This window comes from Nicotiana sylvestris, chromosome 7 (assembly GCF_000393655.2).
Source record: "Nicotiana sylvestris chromosome 7, ASM39365v2, whole genome shotgun sequence".
In the NCBI taxonomy this organism is placed as follows: domain Eukaryota; kingdom Viridiplantae; phylum Streptophyta; class Magnoliopsida; order Solanales; family Solanaceae; genus Nicotiana; species Nicotiana sylvestris.
The window spans coordinates 7,582,936-7,608,757 of NC_091063.1; the positions used below are offsets into that span (position 1 = coordinate 7,582,936).

General features: G+C 36.3%; 2 protein-coding genes across 2 annotated transcripts; both read left to right on the plus strand.

The window, feature by feature from the left end:
- The first annotated feature begins 12,715 nt into the window (after window positions 1-12,715).
- On the plus strand, window positions 12,716-13,129 carry LOC138872713 (uncharacterized). The gene has a single exon (XM_070151125.1). The coding sequence runs from the start codon at window positions 12,716-12,718 to the stop codon at window positions 13,127-13,129; it is 414 nt and encodes a 137-aa protein (XP_070007226.1).
- Window positions 13,130-16,379: 3,250 nt separating this feature from the next.
- Window positions 16,380-16,721, plus strand: LOC104216262 (uncharacterized). Its single transcript, XM_009766280.1, has one exon. The coding sequence runs from the start codon at window positions 16,380-16,382 to the stop codon at window positions 16,719-16,721; it is 342 nt and encodes a 113-aa protein (XP_009764582.1).
- The last annotated feature ends 9,101 nt before the right edge of the window (window positions 16,722-25,822 follow it).

Here is a 25,822-nt window from a genome sequence, read left to right on the forward strand (position 1 = left end):
AGAATTTGATGATACCCGGCATAACAATCCACGAAAGACCCTATATCATGCTTGGCACAATTGTCGATCAAAATATGGATATTGGGTAATGGGAAATTATCCTTTGGACTTGCTTTGTTGAGATTGCGATAGTCGACGCATACTCTAATTTTGCCGTCTTTCTTTGGTACAGGAACGATATTAGCCAACCAAACAGGATATCGAGTGACTCGAATGACCTTTGCTTCCAATTGTTTGGTGATTTCTTCCTTAATTCTCACACTCATGTCAGGCTTGAATTTTCTCAGCCTCTGCTTGACAGGAGGCACCGTTGGATCGGTGGGCAATTTGTGAACCACTAAATCAGTGCTCAGGCCCGGCATGTCGTCATACGACCATGCAAAAACATCTTTGAATTCTATGAGTGCTTTAATTAACTCCTCTCGGATCTTTGGCTCAAGATGGACACTTATTTTAGTTTCCCGGACATTACTCGTGTCCCCTATATTGATGTCCTCGGTATCACTCAAGTTAGGTTTGATTTTTTCCTCAAAGTGAATTAAACTCTTTACTAATCTCTTCAAAAACCTCATCTTCATCATATTCTGACTCATAATCATAATATATTTCTTGAACTAATATTTCGGAACCAGATTGATTTTTAAGACTGGGCCGAGGATTCCTCATGCATGCCATATCACTAGAGTCAGCGTAAAAGGAACTGTACAGGAAAGAAGAAAAAGAAAAGAAAACTATCAGGAATGATAATAATAAAAGGGAAACTGCTTTTTATTGGATGATAAAAGATAACAAGGTTTTGCACACTTCAAACAAACTGTAAGATAAGCTTTGGGATTACAACCCTGAAGTAACCCAAACAAACTGAAAGAAAATCAAAATAAACTACCAAGACTCCTTTCGAATGGGGAGAGGAGTGGCTTTCCAATTATTAAGCTTTGTTTCTGGCCCAACGAATTGAACTTCTGCGTTGCTACATCCTTCTCCGCTTTCCAACATATTCACATCATCAAACAATTTCTCGAATCTTTCAATTAATTCTTTTTTAGGAATTGTTGTTATCGGGCGATTTTTAGCACTGGTCTTGACAAAAGACTTTGACAAACGTGGGACTGGTTTCGGAAGAACCCATGCTTGATGTTTCAACTTCCTGGCCCTTATCACGTCATTGGCAGTGGGTATGAACCCTAAACCGAATGTTCCCCAGTTCTCGGGGAGAGATACTGGTTGTATAATTCCTTGTAAAGATAAGCCCAGACCTTTGCCGGGTATAAATCCATTCTTTAACATTTCATAAGCTACCATGACTGATGCAGAGGATATTTTTGGATTCGGAAGGTATTTTCCCTCCGGAATTTTCTCTATCGACACTGTGTCGGACACTTGGTATACCCATGGTTCTTGGTCATTTTCTGTTCCCTTGACCGGTATAATGGTATTGCTGTGAGCATTTAAACTTTCTTCTCCATGCACGACTATTTCTTGATGATCCCATTCAAACTTGACAGCCTGATGTAGTGTTGACGGGACTGCTTTAGCAACATGGATCCATGGTCGACCCAACAACAAGTTGTAAGAAACAGTTATGTCCAACACTTGGAATTCCATTGTGAATTCAACTGGCCCTATTGTTAGTTCCAACACTATGTCGCCAAATGAATCTCTGCTTCCACCGTCAAACCCCCGTACGCAGATACTATTCTTCTGGATCCTCTCCTCTTTAATTTTTAATTTGTTTAAAGTGGAGAGAGGGCATATGTTTGCACTTGACCCATTGTCAACCAATACCCGGGTTACTACGGAGTTTTCACATTTCACGGTGAGGTAAAGAGCTCTGTTGTGCTCGGTACCTTCCACAGGTAATTCATCATCAGCAAATGTAATTCTGTTTGTCTCAAAGATTCTGTTGGCTATTTTTCCCAAATGATTTACAGAGATCTTTTCAGGAACATGAGCCTCATTCAGGATTTTCATCAAAGCCAGACGGTGCTCCTCTGAATGGATCAGTAATGACAACAATGAAATTTGAGCGGGGGTCTTCTTTAATTGATCCACAACAGAATAATCATGGAGTTTCATTTTTCTTAAAAACTCCTCCGCCTCTTCTTCCGTCACAGCTCTCTTTGTTGGCGTTGGATTATTTTTAGTTTTTCTTAACTCTTCGGGAGTAAAACATCTTCCCGAACGAGTCAAGCCTTGCACCTCACACACTTCTTCCTTGATTTCTTTTCCCTTGTACATTACAGTCAACCGTTCATAGTTCCATGGGATGGCTTTGTTGTTGATGACCGGCAGCTGGATTACAGGTGCAATAATAACCCGATCTGTACGGGCTCCTTCCACGAATACAATGGGTTTGTTAGCAACCCCTGGTACTATCACTTTCGGCCTTTCTTGTTTTGCGGCAACTTTGCTCGATGATCCCTCCTCGATTATCATAGATGGTCCATCACCATTTCTGTTCTGCTTAGATACCGGCTTCTCCTCTGTTAACTGCTTATCTGGCTTGGTTTCATGAGACTTGATCATCATGACAGTTTGTGATGGCTTCTTTGTCTCCCCATCAGCTTGTATGATTTCTATCATATTAGCCTCTTGATGGGCTGGCATTGGATTTCTATTGATATTTGGGGCTTCGGGGGTTTGAACCTCGATTTTATTAGTATCAATCAGCTCTTGTATTGCATTTTTCAAATGCCAGCATTTCTCTGTATCATGGCCTGGTGCACCGGAGCAATATTCACAGCTAATGGTGTAATCCAGATTCTTTGGAGGAGGATTGGGTAAGCTTGGATTGTATTGGTCTTAGCATGTCTAGCTGTCTCAGCCTGTGGAACAGACTAGTGTAAGACTCTCCCAATGGAGTGTAAGTTTTCTTTTTCTGTTCCCTTTCTCCCCTGAATGCTGGCCTAGGCCTAAAACCTGGTCCGGGATAGGCTCGTGGGTAAGTATTTGGTGTGACAGGAGCACGCCAATTGGTGTGAACAGGTGGCTGATTGTATGCTTGAGCATGGTTAATGGAAAAATGAGGCTCTGAAGGGTGATAGTAGTGTTGGGATGAATCATGGTGGTAAGCTGATTGGCGAGGTCGTTGTTGATTATAGTAAAGCGGTGAACCTCTGGGTCCCGGCCAAATTCCTGAATCAACTACCGCTGCTTCCTCCCTCTTCTTTCTTCCGATTCCTCCTACCCCGCCTTGAATAGCTTGAGTAGTTGCCTTAATTGTTGAATAGCTCATAATTTTATTTGTTTTGAGGCCTTCTTCCACCATACCTCCCATCTTCACTACCTCGTTGAATGATTTTCCAACCGCTGAAACCAAGTGGGCATAGTAAGTTGGTTCCAAGGCTTGGAGGAAGTAGTCTACCATTTCGCTCTCCTTCATAGGAGGATCCACTCTTGCTGCCTGTTCTCTCCACCGAAAACCATACTCTCTGAAACTTTCATTGTGTTTCTTCTCAAATTTTGTCAAAGATAATCGATCTGGGATGATTTCCAGATTGTATTGGAAATGGTATGCGAATGCCTGTGCCAGGTCATCCCAGGTGTACCATCTCCCATGGTCCTGGCGTGTATACCACTCCAAAGCTGATCCGCTTAAACTTTGACTGAAGTAAGCCATCAATAATTCATCCTTTCCCCCAGCTCCTCGCATCTTGCTACAGAAACCCCTTAAGTGGGCTACTGGGTCGCCGTGCCCACTGTATAGGTCAAATTTGGGCATCTTGAAGCCAACTGGCAATTGTACATTGGGGAATAAGCATAAATCTTTGTATGCTACACTGACTTGCCCGCCTAATCCTCGCATGTCTCTGAACGATTGTTCTAGACTCTTGACCTTCCTGAACATCTCTTCTTGTTCAACATTTTTAGCTGGCTTGTCAATTTCGGTTGGGAGATCAAAACGAGGAGTAGTTGAATGAATTTCGGAAGCTTTGAGGGTGGGCTCCGGGGGGCAATATTGGTTGTCCTGGGCCTGGAATGTAGGCTCACTAGGAGATTTGTGGAATGTAGCAAGGGGAGGTGCTACGAAAACAGGAGTCATAGGTGGAGGAAAATATGGAACGGGTTTCGGAGGTGGAGACTGCGGTGTCTGAGAGGTGGTGCCTCGGTAGTGCTGGTAAATGGGGAAATTTGGGGATAATTCAGTGGTAATATTATCCTGAGTTTGGGTCATTGATGGAGCAGGGTTATTTGGGTAAGATGGGGGTAACTGTCCTGTAGACCAGGCTTGGTACATCTCAGCCATTTGCTGCTTGAGTTTAAACATCTCTTCTTTCATTTTCCCGACATCCATCTCCTCTAGCTCCATACCTGTGTCAACATCTGGGATAGACATACTTTCGGGTATTGGTCCTTTTGATCTTGTGTGATAGTGATAATATGCCAGTATACTCTTTAGAGAAACTAACTGCTTGAATTCTGGAAATGAACAAACTTGTTAGTTTTGAGAGTTTAACACATATATAATCACACGTTGAGATGCAATGCTCCTAGACAAATAATCCCTTTCTATTATGCATTTGCTCGGCTGCTTGTGTCGTCCCAGCTTTCTCGAAATTTTTATTGTTATTCACTTCTATATATATATCTTTTATCGTGGTGGTCGAATCTTAGAGATTGCCTACGTATCATGCCCTTACATGAATCAGACCCTGCGTAGTTCGGACTAAAGGCAATCACTTTTATTCATTACACAAAGATGGAATTACATTTGAAAACTTTAAGAAAATGGCTTGAAACACACACACTTAAATCAAAATAAAAGATACAATTCTTAACATCTCACAACGTGCCCCACTTTCCACTTGTGTTGTATATTATTAGACTATTTGCTCAATGTGGGGCTTGACCTGGATGACCTCCCAGCGTACGATACATCCTTTCCAATTCCAATGCTAGATGACGGGCAAGAGTGGGTGCATGTTCTGTAAACCTTTCATAGTCCATTCCCTGACAGTTTACGTAACTCTGAGAAGTGTAGACCGCCAAGTCGTGGATTTGTGCCCTGAAATCTTGGAGACGTTGGTCTTGGTTCTGCAATTGCTGCTGACGAGTGGTGGCTATATCTCTGACACGATTTTCCCGATCTAGAGCTGATTCTAATAGAGCTCGGAGTCTGGCCTGCTCTAATCTTGCTTGCGCTCTTTCCCTGTCGAGGTCTGCTTGTTGGTGTTCTCTGTTGCATCTTCTTACCTCTTCTAGTTGTGCACGAAGTTGGTCTTCTGATTGCATCCAATAGTCTTTTTCCTTCTTGAATTGTGCCTTGTCTTTTTCGGATTGCCTATCTTGGCGTTCCTTGTTAGATCTGGCTTCTTCGTTTAATTGTTGGATCCTTTCTTTTGCTTTGCTCAATGCCCTTTCGTTTTCCGCAAGAATGGAATCATAATCTTGCATTCTTTCAAAGAGATTGGCGATGGTTTTTTGATCCTTCCAGCTCCTCTTTGGCGTTTCAGAAACTCTTTTCATTTTTTGGAATCGAGCATGAAGATTTTCATTCTCACAAGCTAGACTCTTTTTCTCGCCTTCGGCTTCTTGTGCTTGCAAATCTTTCTCCAAACTGAGGCTTCTTAGATTTTCTTTTAGGGCATGGATAGTTGCTTTGTACCCTTTTTCTTTTTCTCCCCAGATCAACCGCTCTTGGATTTTATCATTGAAGTTTTGAACATGGGGTCTTTTTGTTGGCCTTCTTAGCTCAGGCTCTGGTACATCATCCACGCGAGACCGTTTTTCAAACCACCTTGCATATCCAGGATTTATCTCACCCTTTGTAGCGTCTGGGACTTGAGTATCACTTTTCAAGTATCGGCACCCATTCCACATCTGCTGAAGTAGAGCCTCGGGAATAGTGGCTTCTGGGTGTAATTCGATTACTTGCACACTCAAATCTTCATCATCAGGAACTATTTGATATCTCCCTAATTGCCTTAGGACTCTCAGTGGTGCATACGGCTGAATGCTTCTCAATCCCAATAGTAGTAGATAACTATTTGAGGTTGACATGTGTATTACTTCCCTCATCGGGAGCCATCCCAGAGTCCATTCAATTTGATTTGCCGTTAAAGCCTTTAGATGAGATACCCATGCTTCTATCCCTTCTGGAGCCTGATAATTTTTTGTTCTTTCCTCATAGCTCTCGATGCAATTATCATTGTTTGACCCATACTGTATGATCTTGGGCTGTTGTTGGAGATGTTCCATCACCCACATTTGCAACAAAATTTTGCATCCTTCGAAGACTTTTGCTCCTGATTTACATAAAGTCAAAGCCCGATAAATATCTGATAGAATGATGGGGATAAGGGTGTGATTTTCTTTGGTGGTGAGGATTTGCACAACTTTCGCGGTGCGAATATCAATTGTTCGCTCTTTGTTTGGGAAGACCATGACTCCTAGAAAAGCCACCATGAAGGCAAAGCGACGGTGAATCTGCCAAGTGTCTTTGTTTTGCTTGTTAGTAAGGCCTTTCTCATGAATTTCGAACCCATCTGACTTTCCGAACCTTGAATACAAAAAGTTGAAGGAACAACATCCATTGATGACATTGCTTTTCCTGATTTGACTGCTGATGTTCAGAAGACCGAAGAATCGATGTACCGAAGGAGCCTTTGTGAATATCAAGCTTTGATTTCTTAGACTTCCGTCAAAACCAGCATAGCCAGCTATCTCCTCTAATGTAGGAGTAAGCTCGAAGTCAGAGAAACGAAAAACATTGTGAGCAGGGTCCCAAAAAGTTACTAACGCCGCAATCAGATCATCACGGGGTTTAACTTTCATAATGTCCGTGAGATTTCCCAAATGCTTGACGACCCATTTTTGACCGTCTTCGCCTAAATCATACCACCACATTTGAAGCTGAAATAGAAATTCTTTTGTACTCGTGGATGAGGGGCTTTGTGTGGTACTCATTTCGTATCTGAAATTTATTTAATAAAGTCAAAAATTATTTTGAAAATTTACACTAAAAAAATCATTTTATTTATTAAATATCTTTATTTCAAGATTTAAATTTTTTTTTTAAAAAAAAATAAAATAAAACAACCCATTTTATTCCTCGGTTCTCACCATGATTTCATTTAAGCTGGTCAACAAGCATGTTCGAGGCAAATGAATGCATAAGTAGCAAGTAGAATGCATCATGATGGTCTTTTCATTTTGGGTTCACCTGTCCTAGACAGACCCAACCCCTGTGTTGAGTCTCCAAGGCCAAATGCATATGATGCAAATATTCGTTCCTACTAGGGATCCGGTACATGGCTGAGTTATTCTAAGTGTAAAACCTGAGGTTGATTGCTCTAAACCTGGCTTACCCAAACGGACAGTTTGAGCCGAAGCGGGGGCAACGTACCGGGAGCACGAAAGTCTACCCGGCCTAGTTACTTGTCCCAACTCCGTCTTATTTGGTATGACTTTAACAGAAAGGTGGGTCACGCGCACGTGTACACCATAAATTTAGAAGACTCAGAAAGAAGGGGGTTTCGTAGCAGTTGTATGTATTCACAATTCAAATAATATTAAAGCGGTAAAAAGCAACATTTAGCATAATAGCATATAAACAGTTGAAAATCATATAATAAATAAAGCCAATTAACACAAATATTTTAAGCTCGAGTTCTTTAAACCCTGAACCAGAGATTCTGGGTTATAACACTCTGCTCCCCAGCAGAGTCGCCAGAGCTGTCGCACCTCCTTTTCACCGCGCCCGTGGGGCGCGTGGGGAGTTTTCTCCAATTGAAGGACAGTCGAAACGAGATTTATTTAAATATTTCAGAGTCGCCACCTGGGAATTTTGAGGCGTCCCAAGTCACCTGTTTTAATCCCTGAATCGAGGAGAATATGACTCTGTTTATTATTCTGCGAACCAGAAATCCTGAGTAAGGAATTCTGTTAATCCGGAAGAAGGTGTTAGGCATTTCCGAATTCCGTGGTTCTAGCACGGTCGCTTAACTGTTTTTATTATTGGCTTAATTATCTTGATTTTACTAAATACGTTTTTATTGCATGATTTGGCTACTGCTTTTTACTTATTGTTTACAATTATATGGACGAATTACGCGTACGTATATTCGTATTCTATATTTTTTATAATTACTGGGAATTGTGCCACGCGTACGTGTACACAATAAAATTGTCCATGTTATAGTTTTTATAAAAAATATATATTAAAAATAAAATCATGAACATCATCACTCTTTTTATTTAGAATATGAACTGCACACCTTGGGTTATATGAAATTATTTTAACATCCTTGGAAAAATCCCTTTCTTAAATATTCACTCGAAATTGCGCGTACGCATAATCCGAATTTGCTTTTTAAAAAAAAAATATAATCAGGGTATGCGAACGCATCCCTAATTGCGTAAAATTTTTGTAATAATATTATGGATTTTCCACAAAATTGTTTATTATATCTACACATTTTTATATGAAATTCCTGTAAAATTCATATTTTAGGGGATGCCTTTAAATTCTTAAAAGAATTCACAATTTATTAAGTATTGCCCATTGACTATAATTTCCTAGTATTAATTATGTTCATCCCAAGACTATTCAAATTCAAAGTAAAATAAGAACATGATTAATACTATTCTTCACAAATACAACATATACATATACCAAAGGATGAATGCCATATGAAACTCACAAAAATAATTTATGAAGGGAAGAAGTATTTTTGAACAATTTTTATTTATTTTAATTAATGCAAATTCTACTTTTATTTACCATTGATATAAAGTGTTGCGATTTGTTCTTATACATATCACCTCATTCTCACATGCTTGTTTTTGATCCAGAATTATAATTGCTCAGTTTATTTATAACGATAAATAATCAAATTGATGAGAAAAGAGTTATTATTCAAATTGATTCAATTCGAATTGTATTACATACAACATAGTTGTACGCCTAAACATTCATAATATTCTTAACATCATGACGAGCTATACCAACTCACTTTACTCATATGATTATACCTGTCATCATACCATATAATAACTTATACTAATCTAAACAAAATCATATTTGTTACAAGATATACTACTAATGTAACTTCTTAATATTTTCATTCTACTTTACATTTAGCTAATGGTATTATGGGATGTAATCAATGGCCCATTTTTATGCCTTACTCTCTGTTTTGACAATTCACATATACCTATACCAATGAGATTTCGGAATGGCTAACATTATTACAAAGCTTTATATGAATTTCAAAATAAGACAATTAACTCATAGCTATCAAATTGAATTCACTACTAGTTAACTAACATGAAACAAAAAAATGAAATTTAAACTAATGAACTTGGACAATTGGAAACAGAATTGCAATTCAGGCTTCATGGATTTGTCATGTTGAATCTCTTTTCAACATAAAATTCAAAAGATAAGTACCTGGAAATGAAGGTAGAAGAAGTAAATTTCAGCAGTAGCAGCAGTAACAAAATACTGGCAGAATATCAGTATTTCCACAGATTTGAGCAATAACAAGACCCGAGAAACCCAGATTCACAAGAGTAAAGCTTCTTAAAGAACTTCAGATTTTAAAACCAAATAGTATCAGTACACAGACCCGGACAGATTCCAAAAAGAACAACAAAGTTTCGGATTTTTTCTTTTTCTTTTCTATTTTTTCTGTTTCAGCTTCACTATGTATGTGTGTGTGTGTGCGAATACTTTCTTTTCTATTTATGTTTCTAAAAGAGCTCCTAAATCAGATTTCTTCTCCTTTCAAAATCAGATTTTTCTTCTTAAAATCTTTCTGTTTTAAAATCTGCCTCTATCAGATTTTTTCTCTTTCAAAAATGTCTCTCCAGCTCTCTCTGAAAACTTATCTCTTTTTCAAAATCTCTCTGAAAAACTCCTCCCCAAATCAGTCCCAATCTCCTCTATCTTATACAGGTCTGTCCCCCCCTTTTTTAAGTGCTACCCGGACCCCTTTCTTCTTTTAAAATCAGGAAATCGCATTAAAAATCCGCTTTTACTACTTTAAGTCCCATTAAGTGATCTTTTTCCTGATTTTCAGCAGCCCATTACCCTTTGTTTCCCATTATCACACTAAATAATAGCCATTAACTTTCTACTTTCAGCCCACTACTATTATCACATTACCCTACTGTTTCTATCCCAGAAATACCCTTGAAAATCCTACTGTAATTACAGTTTTTTTAAACTAAAATTCAGAATCTGATACAAAACAGATTAAAAATCTGTTCAAACCTAACTATCAACCTGAATTAAAATAGCTAACCAATTCTCTTAAGTTCTGGACTGAATATTAACTGAGAATGGACCTTTTCTAACACAATGGTATCTAATCAATACTTGTGAAATTGAGTTTAAACCTAACATCACAACAACATCACACAGAATTCAGTACAATAATTCAAACTGAACTTCAACTTTTGAACTAAAATCAAACAAACAGGAGCATTGTCAATATACTGACAATGCCCTGAAACTTAATGTTCAGGAAACAATATACATACAACATTTATTCTGACAGACCTATTGATTTACAAACGAGTATTAATTAAACTGATTATCTACAACATTTGTCAACAAACAGTCTATAGAAACAGATTGTTTTCAATCAGTATTATCATAAACGAGAATTCATAATATAACTAATCGACGAACTTAATCGAGTCGATTACACACATTGTAAATAATCATACTGGCAGAAACAATGGTATAATTTGGATCAAATAGACGGGTATAAGGCAGAATCACAGAATTGACTAGAAAATTATGAAAAATTAAACAGACTAATGAAACAAACATATAATACACGTAGAATACACATAAGAAAAAATAAAAAAAAATAATACCTCTGACCCTTCAAATATATTCCGACTTGGACTCAACTTGGATTCGGACTTTGTTTGAAATCAAACAGACCTTAGTCGAAGTATTTTCCACAGAAAATACTTCGACTAAGGTCGATTAAACCTCAATCTTTTAATCAATTTGGACAAAAATCCAGAAGTTTGGTATTTCTAGGGTTCCTGAAGGTTCGATTTGAGACCTAATCATTTCTGGTTAGATTCGAGGGAAACCAAATACGACACAAGGGTGAGGGAAGCCTAGGGGTTATTTGGTGTCACTTTGGAACAGATCTGGGTAAGTTTTTGTTTGGATCGAATCTTTAAAAGAAGATTCGAGAAGCTCTGAAGTGATTCGAGCCAAACAAACACCAGATCCATAATGAGGCATGCTAGGGGGTTTTATGGTGTTAACTAGGGGCTGTTTGGTTTAGATCTAAGTTTGGCTCGAATCTTCAGGAAGATTCGAGCCAAGCGGCTAACATATTCGGATAGAGGGTGTTCGGGTGGTTCTGGGGTATTAAGGTGGTGACCGGCGGCGTTGATGTCGCCGGGTTTCAGGCGGTGGGGAATAAGGGAGGCTAGGGTTAGGGGAGGTCTGAGGAAGGTGATGATGAACAGTGGAGAGGGGGGGTTTAGTTAGGGGGCCGGGGTAAGGATTATGGGCTTATATAGGGACGGGGTGGGTTGATGCTGACCGTCAGATCTAATAGGATGAGTGGTCAGGATTTATTCACTGAACCAAACGACGTCGTTTGGCTTAAGTTTGGGGGAACGGGTTGAACCGGGTGTTGGATCGGGTAAGTATTGTGGGTTAGGGTGATGAGATCTCATCCGTTGATTGGATTTGATCGAACGGTCCATGATGAACCACGACCAAACGCTGTCGTTTTGACTCTTTTGGACTGGACCGGACCTGGGTTGTTTGGATTGGGCTGTAGGGAGGGGTTAACTCGATTTGGGCCTGGATTTTAATCCAGGTCCGATTTTGTATATATATATATATATTCATTTTTTCTAATTTAAATTTCTAATTTTAATTATAAAACAATTTTAACTTCACAAAAATATATTAATTACTCTATAACAATTATTTAACATATAGACAAAACATCAATCACACAGTGGAATATTTAAAATAGAACTATTGCATATTTTTGTGAATTTATTTAAATTATCTTTTAAATGCATAATTAAATCCTATATGCATGCAACATGTATTTTATTTTATTTTTCATTTTATTATGACAAAGTAAACATTTACGGACATAACACAAATATTTAACACCACGCAAATTCAAAAATTACACAGTAAAAGAAATTTATTTTATTTTATTTTTTGATTTATTTTGGAGTAGTTTTCGTTAAGGCAAAAATCACGTGCTCACAGTGATGAGAATAGCACATGCAAACAATGGATCTGCAACTAAGTCACAAGTAGAAGCTCCAGCAAGTAACCACGAGTCCCAATCGAGCCCAGATGCAGCTTTGAAGGAACAAGATATAGGTGGGAAAGCAACTAAAGTGATTGAGATCAACACACAGCCGCAAGCCAATGGAACAGTAACACTAGCTGAAGAGACGAAAGAATGGCCAAAGGTGGAGGAGAAATCAGCATGAACGAGCTTATTGCGAAGAATAGAGCAATAGAAAATGGTATGAAACTAACCTATATTCCACCACAAGTGGTGGATGGCCAAGTTATTGTTCAATTAGATAAGGAAGAGGCTGATAGAGAAACGAAAAAATGGAAAGGGGCTCTAATTGTGTATGTACTGGGAGATTTATCAAGATACAATGTAATGAAAAGGTATATAGAAATTAATTGAAACACAATTCCAGATCCAGATCTATATATGCATCAGGATGGTATTACATTATCAAGTTTAAGACGATGGAGGATATGCAAGAAATTTTGTTAGCTGGACCATACACAATCAATAATAGGTCTATTATTCTTAAGCAATGGACAACTGATTTTGACTTTAAGAAGGAATTCCTCACTGAAATTCCTTTATGTATTAGATTTCCAAAACTTCCACTGAATTGCTGGGGTGTGAACTCACTAAGTAGAATAGCAAGTTCAATTGGCATGCCTATGTATGCTGATGAATGTACTGCTAAGCAATTGAGAGTATCCTATGCTAGGATGCTAATAGAGGTGGATGTGACAAAACCTCTGAAGGATGAAGTAATGGTTGAAGATTCAAATGGGAGGACCTTTTTGCAGCCAATTAACTATGATTGGAAACCTAAATTCTATGAAACATGGCAGGTCATTGGGCATAATTGCAAGCAAGAAGGGTGAGGACAGAAACAGTATGGTGAAACTATGAATGAAAAGAGAAAGCCTAAGAAGATGACACAGCAATGGGTGACTAAAGATAAAGGAAAGACACAACAAGCAGAACAAGAACATATGCCAGAACAAGAACTAAGCATGCAACAACAGGAGACTACAAGGGTAATGGAAGCAGGGCAAAGTTCAGGGGTGATCAAGATGAATATGCCAGTATTGCAAGAAGATCAAACACATAAATTTATGAATAAAAATCAAGAGGTGGAGAAGACAAGCCAAGAGTTTAATGATATCAATTTCCTAGTGCTTGGGTCAGTTCCACTAAAGAATGGGTTTCAAATACTAAGTAGAGAGGGGAATGGTGCTCACACCGTACCTCCTGATATAGGAGGTAAGGCAAAGAGATCATTATGAATTGGTTAGTGTGGAATATAAAGGGATGGAATAAAAGGTATAAGCAGAAAGAATTGAAGAAAATCCTGAAAACAAAAAAAATAGGAATAGCTGCTATTGTTGAAACAAGGGTCAAAGAAAATAAAGCTGGAATTATTACTAGAAATATATCCATGGGATGGAATAGTTTGTATAATTATTCATCTGCTAGAAATGGGAGGATATGGGTACTATGGGACATAAATAACTATCAAGTAGTCAAGCTGAGGGAGACTGCTCAGATGATGCACTGTGAAATTACAGGAAGTGCATATCAAATAGACTGCTTGGTGACTTTCATATATGGTTTCAATACAATTGAACAAAGGAGAGGGTTATGGGAGGATCTGAAGACAGTAGTCCAAGGTATTACCAAACCTTGGCTAGTGATAGGGGATTTTAATGCAATACTGAGTTCAGCAGACAGAGATCAAGGTAATCAAGTTCAGCAAGCTGATGTCCAAGATTTTGTTGATTGCATTCAGATAACTAACCTAAATGAAGTGATATGGAAAGGGGATTACTATACATGGACCAATAAACAAAGAGTGGAAGATAGAATTCAAAGCAGAATTGATAGGGCATTTGGGAACTATGAATGGATGATGAAATGGGGTAATATAGTAGTGAAATATGAACTGCCAGGGATATCAGATCATGCACCAATGTTGCTGACCATGGGAGAGGAGCAGAATAATACTAAGTGTCCATTTAGGTTCTTCAATGTTTGGGCAGATCACACAAATTTGATCAAATAGTAGAAGAAACTTGGAAACAACATAAAGACCCTTGGCTCATGAGGGGAATATGGAGAAAACTGAAAGCACTAAGAATCAGACTGAAGATATTGAACAATAAGGAATACAAAAATGTTGAACAAAAAATGGAAGAAGCAAGGAATGAAATCAGAAGAGTGCAGAGTCAGATGCAACATAATTATACTGATACTATGCAAGACGAGAGAAATGCATTACAAAAACTGGAAAAATGGTCAATGATTGAAGAGAGTATTATGAAGCAGAAGGCAAGGGCTAAATGGATACAGCTGGGAGATGCAAACATTAAGTATTTCGCAGCAGTAATGAAAGAAAGGAAGCACGGAAATCAAATAAAGGAACTGACAACTATGGATGGAAAGAAAATCAATAAACCAGCTAAGGTTAAAGAGAAGATAATTAGATTCTATAAGAGTCTAATGGGCACAACAGCAAAAAGACTTACAACAATAAATAGAACAGTAATGAACAAAGGGCCAATGCTGACTCAAGAACAAAGGCTGACATTATGTAAAGAAGTTACTAAATATGAAGTATTTGAGGGGTTAAAAGGAATAGGAGATGATAAGGCTCCAAGGATAGATGGATATAGTGTTGTGTTTTTCAAAAGAGCATGGCACATTATTGGCAGTGAAGTGACTACAGCAATACAAGACTTCTTCTCAACAGGAAGATTATATAGAGCCATTAACTGTACAACCATCACCCTAATACCCAAGGTATAATCTAACAACAATCAAAGAGTATAGATCAATAGAATGCTGCACAGTGATATACAAATTGATTTCAAAGATCTTGGTTGCAAGAATGCAGAAGGTAATTGGGGGGATTATATGTGAAGCACAAGCTGATTTTGTCCCAAGTAGGAAAATAGAAGATAATATTATTTTGGCTCATGCACTAATAAAGGGATACACAAGGAAACATATATGACCAAGGTACATGATAAAAATAGACATACAGAAGGCTTATGATTCTGTAGAATGGAGCTATTTGGAACAGAATACGAGGTTGATAGGATTCCTAGAAAGATTTATAGCTTGGGTGATGGAATATGTTAAAACAGTGAACTATACTATCATGGTGAATGGAGACCAACTGATCCTTTCAATGCTGAGAAGGGACTTAGACAAGGGGATCCTATATCGCCATTTCTATTTGCAATTGCAATGGAGTACCTAAGTCGAATCTTAAAGGAAATGGCAGAGAGGAAGCAGTATCATTACCATCCCAGATGTGTTAATTAAAACTAACTCATTTATGTTTTGCAGATGATCTTTTAATATTTTCTAGAGGAGATGTTGAATCAGTAACTGAGGTTCTTCAAAGTTTAACCAACTCTCAGATGCTTCAAGATTGCAAGCAAACATAGGGAAAAACTCCATTTATTTTGGAGGGGGTGGGGCAACAAGTCCAAGAGCAGATGCTGCAAACATTAGGATTTACAAGAGGAATGTTACCTTTCAAATATCTGGGAGTTCCACTGTCAACAAGGAAGCTAACAATGATACAATGGCAGCCCGTCATTGACAAGATTGTAACAAGAATCACTTCATGGACAACCAAAAAATTGTCATATGCAGGAAGAAGTCAACTGATAAGCAATGTTTTGTTTGGAGTCCATTCCTATTGGGCCCAAGTGTTCATACTACCATGTGATGAAAGCAGTGGAGAGTTTTTGTAGAAGTTATCTTTGGACAGGAAACAATGTCATTACTAAGAAAGCATTAATCAGTTGGGAAAGAGTTTATTGTCCTAAGAGCAATGGAGGATGGAACTTCATTAACATGAGAATCTGAAACAAGGCAGCTATAATCAAACTATATTGGAATTTAGCAAAGAAAAAGGATAGAATGCGGATAAGGTGGATTCATGCATACTATATAAAAGGTAAACAGATGGAGCAAGTAAAAGTTCCACAACAAGCAAGTTGGATGGTGAGGAAAATAATAGAAGCCAAACATCTATTAGAACAAAATAATGTACATATTTGCAGGGAAAAAAGAGACATTAAACATATATATCTTCAGCTACTAGGTGATCAAACAAGAATGACATGGAAGTGTTTGATATTTGGTAATGCTGCAAGGCCAAAAGCTAAGTTCAAAGTGTGGTTGCAAATGCAGAATATGCTACTTACTGTTGACAGACTGAACAAATGGGGAATACAGGTAGAAAGCAAATGCAGCTTATGTCAGAGAGAAGAGGAAACAAGAGATCATCTCTTTGTGGAGTGTGACTATACAAAAACAGTAATGCAAAAGCTGATGCACTGGACACAGAACCAAAATATAATAGCAGCTACCTGGGAACAACATGTGTATGAGTTGATCAAGAGAGCTAAAGGCAAAACAAAGGAAGCTCAACTATTCAAGAGATATATTCTGAAGTAGTACATAGTATATGGATAGAGAGGAACAAAAGAATTTTTGAGAAAATAAGTATAAGATGGGAGATGATAACTAAAGAGGTAGCTTGTGTTTGCTATGTACGAGCTCCTCCTAGATTAGTTGATATAGTTCAAAGATATAGATTTTAAAAATGTAGGAAGAGTAGAGCATCATGTAAATATGATAGCTTAGCTATGTTAGCTAGCTACGGTAATTTGTAAAATTTACTGGTGATTAATAAAAAGTTAGTTACCAAAAACAAAAGATGAGGTAGATGTCAAATAGCCATTTATATTAAGGTCATTCATATAGGCTTATAGCTACCATATAAGTTCATTGACTAATATGGTTGTAGTCATATAACCTATGCTAATTATATCGTTGTGATTCATAGTAATATCGACCGCTTGTATAATAGCCTATTATATTAATTTCATTCATTAAGGTCATTCGTATCGGCCTATAGCAACCATATAAGTCCATTGACTAATATGGTTGTAGTCATATAACCTATGCTAATTATACCGTTGTGATTCTTAGTAATATCGACCATTTATATAATAGCCGTTTATATAATTTAATTCATTATGGTTGTACGTATCGGCCTATAGCAACCATATAAGTCCATTGACTAATATGGTTGAAGTCATATAACCAATGGTAATTATATCATTGTTGTAAGCACGTGATTTTTGCCCTATATGAGAATTACTCCCAAAAATTCCAAAAAAAAATATAAAATAATTTTTGTTTGTTTGCAATTGTTGTGAATTTTGTGTTATTTTTCTTGTATTGTTTGCATTTGTATGTGCATGTTTATTTGCTAAATTAATAAAAAAATACAAAAATATGTCACATTTGCATTTAGGATTTAAGTTTGCAATTATGAGTAATTAAGTTTGTTTTACAAGAATGAAAATTACAAAAAATAGGCATCTTTTGCATTTTTAGCCTGTAATGTCCAAATTGTGTGATTGTATTTTAATTGTCATTTTATTTTATATGATAATTATTGCTAGAAATTAATTAGTATTTTTAATAAGTTAATTTAGTTTATAACTTAATTTAGAATTTTAGTTTTAGAAAGTAAAAGAAAAGAAGTAATAAAAGAGGAAGAAAATCGGATTGGGCCACCTTCTAATTTAAATCAACCATGGCCCAAACCAAATAAACTCCTACCGGGTCGACCCGACCTGGTCCGCCCCATAACCCCAAACAAACACCCCTCATTTCTTCCATTTTTCATTTTTTGAAAAAAAAATTAGAAAAAATTAAAAAATTAAAAACCTAAACCTAAAAAACCTAAACCACCCGCCCCCCTCTCCTCTTTCATATTCCCCAACCTCACGTCCCATGACTGCCCCTTCCCCCTCACCACCATCTACTCCAAACGACCACTAGCCCACGACGAACAACACCCTTCTCCGTCGTCGTTCTCTCGTCTACACACACAGCACTCCGTTGGTCTCAGTCGCGAGCACCCCCCCTCCGTATGCCATTGACGAGCAGCAGCGCTGCTGCGTTGAGCCCCAGTCCACCCTTGATGCTTCTTCATCTTCATCTTCATCCTCACGACCAGCTGCTCCACCGTCAACCAAATAGTCCGTCGCATCCAATCACCGAAAAAAAACAGTCGACCACCCTCGCTGCTTCTTCTTCTTCTTCATTCAGCATCCATGAACACCACCCAAAGCACCATTGTTGCCCTCCCATAGAGCTCCAGCAGCCACTGGTGTTGTTTTACCTCAACACACACACGCGCACAGCCTCACGTCCAAACACATAGTTGTTGCTGCTTCACTCCTCTCTCGTCAAACTGCTACTCAACACACACACACGACCTCCTTCAACAGCCTTCCACGACCCACGCACACATATGGATAGAGCAACAACAAGAGGTCATTGAAACAAAGTGAGAGATAGACGGAGGAAAAGCGAAACAGTCCGGTTAAAGTCCGGTGAAGTTCTGTCAAGGTCTCGTTTGGTTTTGTTTGAGTCCATCGTTGTTCGTCGTTCGGTGAGGTCCAGTATGAGTTCATCGAGGTTAAAAGAGAAGGTGGGTTTTTGTTGAGTCGAGATCCGGTACGTCGAGGTTGCTGTTCGAGTTTTCCGTTTCCGTTCGAGTTTGTCGTTGTTCATTTCTGGTTAGTTGGTTTAAGTTTCATTTCTGTCCGTACTTTGTTTGATATTCTCGGATTTGAAATCAGTATATGTTTGATTCCTTTCTTGTTCGTTGTTTTTCATTTCTTGATTATTTCTTCGGTTTGTTTTCATTCATTTGTTTTTGTTTAGTTTTAATATAGAAGGGTGCTAGTTTAATCGTTTGAATCATTCATCTTTCTTGTAATGTTGTTGGATTTAATTTGAAGATCAATTGATTGTGATTTGAATCTGTTTATTTGTTTTGTTTAAGTTTAATTTGAATTTGAGCTCAATGATTTGAATATACTTGTTTGTTATTGTTGTTGAATCTGAAAGTAGGTTTGTTGTTAAAAAATATTGTTCAGTCAAAATAATTCCAGTTGTTTCTTTGTTGTTCATCATTTAGTTTGAATTTATTGATTGAATTTGATTAGGAATTGGTTATAGCTGCTGTATTTTGGTTAGAATTGATTAGGTGAATTGGTTATAGCTGATGGGGGTAGAATGATAAATTACAGTATTTTCAGTAATTTCAGAGGGGTATTTTTGGAATTGAAAATTTGAACAATTATTTAATCTGAGTGTTCCGTCCACTAGGTACTAATAATATTAAATTAATATATTTTTTAATATGTAGTGGGGGACAAGACATAATGGTGGGGAATTAATACATTGTTTGATATAGTGGGGGACAAAACATGCGGTAGTGGGGAATAATGGAATTAAATAAGGAAAAGATATGTGTTAGTGGGAACTAATATATTTGTTTAATATAGTGAGGGACAAAACATTAAGTAGTGGAAGTTAAAGGGGGATGAGTGGAAGATGGTGGGATTTTAATTTTAAATGCTTGAAGTTTGACTATAAATAAGGGGTCTGGATATTGGAAGAAGGGGAGAATTTCGAAAATATAGGGGGAGGATTCCGAAAACATTGAAAGGGGATAGGGGATTGGTTGAATATTGAGAAAAATTTTCCGAAGGAGATTCGAAAGAGAGAGTAGTATACACCCGATATACAATCTGCATACACTGGATATACAGAGGGGTCAAGATTTAAGGGTTAAATATTAACTGGTCTTTCAATCTAAAAAAGATTCACTTTGTTTCTGTCCGTTGATTGTTGTTGGTGTTTCAGGATTTTCATTTGATTTGTTTCCTTGAGTTTGGTTGGTTATTTGCTACTACTTCACTGGTTGTTGCTGGATTTCTGCTCGGTTTTTAAATGTGTTGTTGGGTGTTGCTGTTGTTGTATGCTACTGCATTCCTGCTGATCTTCCTTTTCTTTTGCTTCCAATATCAGGTACACAACTGACACGCTGATTACTGTAAACTGAAACATGAAGCATGAATATGAAATGAAGAGTTGAAGTTCTGAATTTATCTTAGTTATATTCTGAATTTTAGTTGTATATATACATTATTTAGCTTCCTCTAATCAGAATCATTTAGTTGTTTAATATATATAATGGAACATCTGACAGTAGTTTAGTGGACGAACTGTCTATGTATTGCTTAAAAAATAAATAAATGGTGTAGTAACTCTGTCCAGTTAGTTCGTTATTGTTGGATGATTATCATGTCTCAAAAAGCATGCTAGCTGATTTAGACTATTCTTAAACATTCAACAGTTAGCTCATTAAACGAATAGACCGTTTCGGAACTTGTAGGAATATTGTTTAGCTAGATACTATTGGTTAATTTCAGCATGTAAATGGTCTATGATTAAAATTAGATTGTCAAGTTTTTTTTTTTTTTAATTTAACAACTCGTAAGCATGTAAATAAATTAGGATCTTTTCTCTTTCATTTTTTAGAGACAAATTTAATAGAAAAAAATGTAGGCACTTTAGGATTATCCTTTTAAAATAAATGAGATGAGTCTCGCCCAATAAAACGCACAAGTTGCGGGGCCCTCAATAAATGATTAATAATTATATAGACTTCGGGATCGGTCGTTTAGCAAATTTCACGGCCTTACCCAAAATAATGATACGCTAGTCGCTTTAGGCGAGCCTTTAACAATTTATTTTCTTAAACTCGAGTGCACATTTATGTGGCCCAAATCCAAATCTCAACAGAGTCGAAATATGTCGGTAACCATGGGTACATTGATGTGACGTGGTTCGAGATATATTTTCACGATGTTGCAATTCTCGATAAAAATGGTCTATGATAAAAGCGGTTAAAAGTTAAAATTCGCACATATGTTCAACATGTATTGTATCAGATAATCAAGCCGAATATGACAGTTGAGCGACCGTGCTAGAACCACGGAACTCGGGAATGCCTAACACCTTCTCCCGGGTTAACAGAATCCCTTATCCGGATTTTTGGTGCGCAGACTGTTAAACAGAGTCAATATTTTCCTCGATTCGGGATTCAACCGGTGACTTGGGACACCATAAATCTTCCAAGTGGCGACTCTGAAATAAATAAATAAATCCCGTTTCGATTGTCCTTTAATTGGAAAAAATTCCCTTTCGCGCACCTTTGCAGGCATCGCGGGCGAAAAAGGAGGTGTGACAGTCGTGATTCTCAGTAATATCCACCATTTTATATAATATCCATTTATATTAGTTTCATATATATCGGCCTATAGCAACCATATAAATCCATTCACTAATATGGTTGTAGTCATATAACCTATGATAATTATATCGTTATGATTCTTAGTAATATCGATCGTTTATATAATAGCTGTTTATATTAGTTTCATACATATCGGCCTATAGCAACCATATAAGCCCATTCACTAATATGGTTGTAGTCATATAACCTATGCTAATTATATTTTTGTGATTCTTAGTAATATCGACCGTTTATATAATAGTCGTTTATATTAATTTCATACATATCAGCCTATAGTAACCATATAAGTTCATTCACTAGTATGACCTTATTTATATAATAGTAAAAATATAATTCGACAAATTTTTATTGGTTAATCTTAATTATAATAATCTTCACCAAAAATCTTAATTATAATAAAAAGAAAATCATGATTAAATTTTAGAACTAAAATGTATTCTAACTTCTTTATTAGGAGGAAAAACAAGATGACATTTTTGGATTAAAATATCAAATACAATTTTCGGAGGGAAACAAAGGGAAAAGTAAAAATATGATTGAAGGGAAATAGAAAGTATTGAATCTTTATATATCTCTTAAACACTAGAACAACATTTCCAACTCTTAAAACAAAATAGATACTCTAAACATGAATACTAATAGATGGATTGAAGATGAATTCTATCCATGGTTTCGGGTGAACGTGTCCAAATCATACATCAAGCGCGATTATCTGGTATTTTTTTTTTAATATTTTCATGATGTGATAACTGTTGATTATCCCAACTTGCAATGAACCCCGTACCCTATCTTCACATTATGGTCTTGCAGTTTCTTACAAAGAGTATCTGTGGCATCTTCCTCCTATTTCGATTAAAACAATGCTTCGATATAATGGAAAGGAGTGGGTCGTGACTCTCACAAGTGATGTTCGGAGAAGATTCGTTAATGGGTAGAAACAATTTATTGTTGATAATAATCTGAAGAAAGGGAGTGTTCTTCTCTTTGAACTAGTTCAGGCTACATCAGAGGTTGTGATCTTCTCTGTTGAAGTGCTAGGATAAACTAATGCTTAGCTTGATAATTTCTTCTCTTTAGTTATATGTGTGAGCACGTGATTTTTGCTTTACGGAAACTACTCCAAAAGAAATCAAAAAATAAAACAAATTTCATCTGTGTACAATTTTGAGAATTTGCGTGACATTTTGGTAATTAGTTTGTCTGTAAATGTTTACCCTTGATGAGATTAATTAAAAATACAAAAATACATGTTGCATGCACATTCAAGATTTAATTGTACGTCTTGGAATTAATTGAGTCATGTTTTATGGAAAAAGAAAAAAAATTACAAAATATGCAGTTTTGTTGCATTTTGCCATTTATGTGTGCCGCTGTGTAATTTTGTTTTAATTAATTAAATATTTAACCTTGTGTGATAATTGTTGTTAAATTTTAATAGTGTTGTAGGATAATTTTGGTTTTACAAGTTATTTTTAGAATTTTATTGATTGTTAATTAAAAGTAGATGTCACACCTCCTTTTTCCGTCCCCGCAAGGGGTGAAGGAGTTTTTCCAATTAAAGGACAATCAAAACGGGATTTGTTTATTTATTCAGAGTCGCCACTTGGGAGATTTAAGGTGTCCCAAGTCACCAATTTAATCCCGTATCGAGGAAAAGAATGACTCTGTATTACAGTTTGCGAACCAGAAATCCGGATAAGGAATTCTGTTAACCCGGGAGAAGGTGTTAGGCATTCCCGAGTTCCGTGGTTCTAGCACGGTCGCTCAACTGTCATATTTGGTTTGTTTATCTGATTTTATACAATTATGAGCTCATGTGCAAATTTTTAACTCTTTACCGCTTTTATTATTATATTTTTAAAAGAATGTGAACATCGTTTAAAAACATGTCTTTGAATTGTGTCACATGAAATGCACCCGCGATCCGGAACGTATTTTTATTCAATGTTTTGGGATTTGGATTTGGGTCGCATGAAATGCGCACCCGAGTTTAAGAAGGTAAGATTATTAAAATGCACGCCTAAAGCGATTAGCGTATTATTATTTCTGGGTAAGGCCGTGGAATTTTGCTAAACGGCTCATCCCGAAGTCTAAGTAATTTTAATTAAACATTTATCGAGGGCCCCGCAATTTGTGGGTTTCATTGGGCGAGGCTATCTCATTTATTTTAAAAGGATAATCCTAAAGTGCCTACATTTTTTCTATTGAAATTGTTTCTACAAAATGAAAGAGAAAAGGTCTTAATTTATTTACATGCCTGAGTTGTTATAATTGGGTTTCGAATATGATTCATAAATTCTGAAAATGATGCAAGCAGGGCAGTCCGTTGCCAATGCGGGCCCATGCTCAACGTATATGGCATAAACTAGACCTGGGTCGTCTTATTCACATGTTACTACCTAGTTACATTATACTAGGCATGTTCACAGTTTGTCAAATTTTTTAAAAAAAAAACTTAGCAATCTAATTTTAATTCTAAACCATTTACATGCTGAAATTAACCGATAGTAGTTAACTAAACCACATTCCTACAAGTTCCTAAATGGTATATTCGTTTGATGAACTAACGTGCTTTTTGAGACATGGTAATCATCCAACAATAACGAATTAACTAGACGGAGTTACTACACCATTTATTTATTTTAGGCAATATATAGATAGTTCGTCCGTTAAGCTATCGTCAGATGTTCCACTATATATTTTAAACAGCTACATGATTCTGATTAGAGTAAGCTAAATAATTTATATATACAAATAAAATTCAGAATATAATTAAAATAAATTCAGAACTTCAACTCTTCATTTTTCGTATTCGTGCTTCATGTTTCAGTTTACAATAACCAGCGTGTCAGTTGTGTACCTGATATTGGAAGCAAAAGAAAAGGGAGATCAACAGAAATTTAGTAGCATACAACAACAGCGACACCCAGTAACCAGCAACAACCAGCAATGAGAAACCAGTGACAGATTTTAAAACTCAAGATAAAAATCCAGATGCACCAACAACAATCAACGGACCGAAGCAAAGGGAATTTTTTCAGATTTGAAAGACTAGTTAATGCTTAACCCTTAATTTCTGAATTTGTATATCAGAATATTTAGATTGTATATCAGATGTATACTACTCACTCTTTTAATTTCTAGAATGTTTTTATTTGTATTTTTTGGAAGTTTTAATATTTTTGGAATTTTTCTCTCTCTTCAATATTCAGCTCTCTTTTTCTCTATCTCCTCCATTATCTCCTCTCTATTTTTCTGTCTCCAAAATCTGATCAAGTCTATCTTATTTATCTCTCATTCCCAACCCTTTAATCAATTAATAAAACAACCACTTTCTCTTACCAAACTCACTACTACATAAAAAAATATAATTATTATTTATTTAAACAACTTTTCTCGAGCCCCGCAATCCCACAATGTCTTGTTCCCCATTTTTGATTAAACAAGTGCATTATTCCCCACCATTATGTTTTGTCCCCCATCATGAGTTATTTTAATATTATTAAAAAAAATTATTTAATCTTAATGGACAGAGCACTCAAAATAAATATTTGTTCAGATTTTTAATTCCAAAAATACCCCTCCGACCTTACTAAAATTATCATTTTACCCCTGAAAATACTGCAATTTTCCGATCTACCCCGTTAGCTATAACCAATTCATCTAATCAATTCTAACCAAAATATAGCAACTATAACCAATTCCTAATCAAATTTTATGAACAAATTCAAACTAAATGATGAACATCAAAGAAACAACTTGAATTATTTTGACTGAACAATGTTTTTACATAACAAACCTATTTTCAGATTCACCAACAATAACAAACAAATATATTCAAAGCATGAGCTCAAATTCAAATTAAACTTTAAACAAAATAAATAAACAGATTCAAATCACTAAACTCAAATAATCAATTGATCTCCAAATTAAATCCAACAAAATTACAACAAAGATACATGATTCAAACTAAATCAAAAAATTAAAAACCAAAACATAAACTCACATTAAGTCACTGGATTAAAACGAACTTCAAAAATAGAAAAAAAGAACACGAATTAAATCTAAATTAAACAACAAAGAACGGATTCAAGCGATTTAAACTAACACTCTTCTATATTAAAACTAAATCCTCTTAAATTAATAAAACAAACTGAAAAATAATTAATTGAATCTTCAACTTAAATCTAACAACATTATAATTAAACTAATCAATTTCTTCCTAAAACTAAACAAGAAAAATGAATGAAACAAACTGAAGAAAGATAAAAAAAACGATGAACATGAAATTAATACCAAACATATTAGATTTTAAATCCGAAAAATATCAAACAAATTATGGACAGAAACGAAACTCAAACCCACTAACCGG

Bases quoted from the DNA above. Each gene is read 5' to 3' on its own strand.
- LOC138872713 (XM_070151125.1), top strand. From the start codon at position 12,716: ATGGAGGATATGCAAGAAATTTTGTTAGCTGGACCATACACAATCAAT.
- LOC104216262 (XM_009766280.1), top strand. From the start codon at position 16,380: ATGACATGGAAGTGTTTGATATTTGGTAATGCTGCAAGGCCAAAAGCT.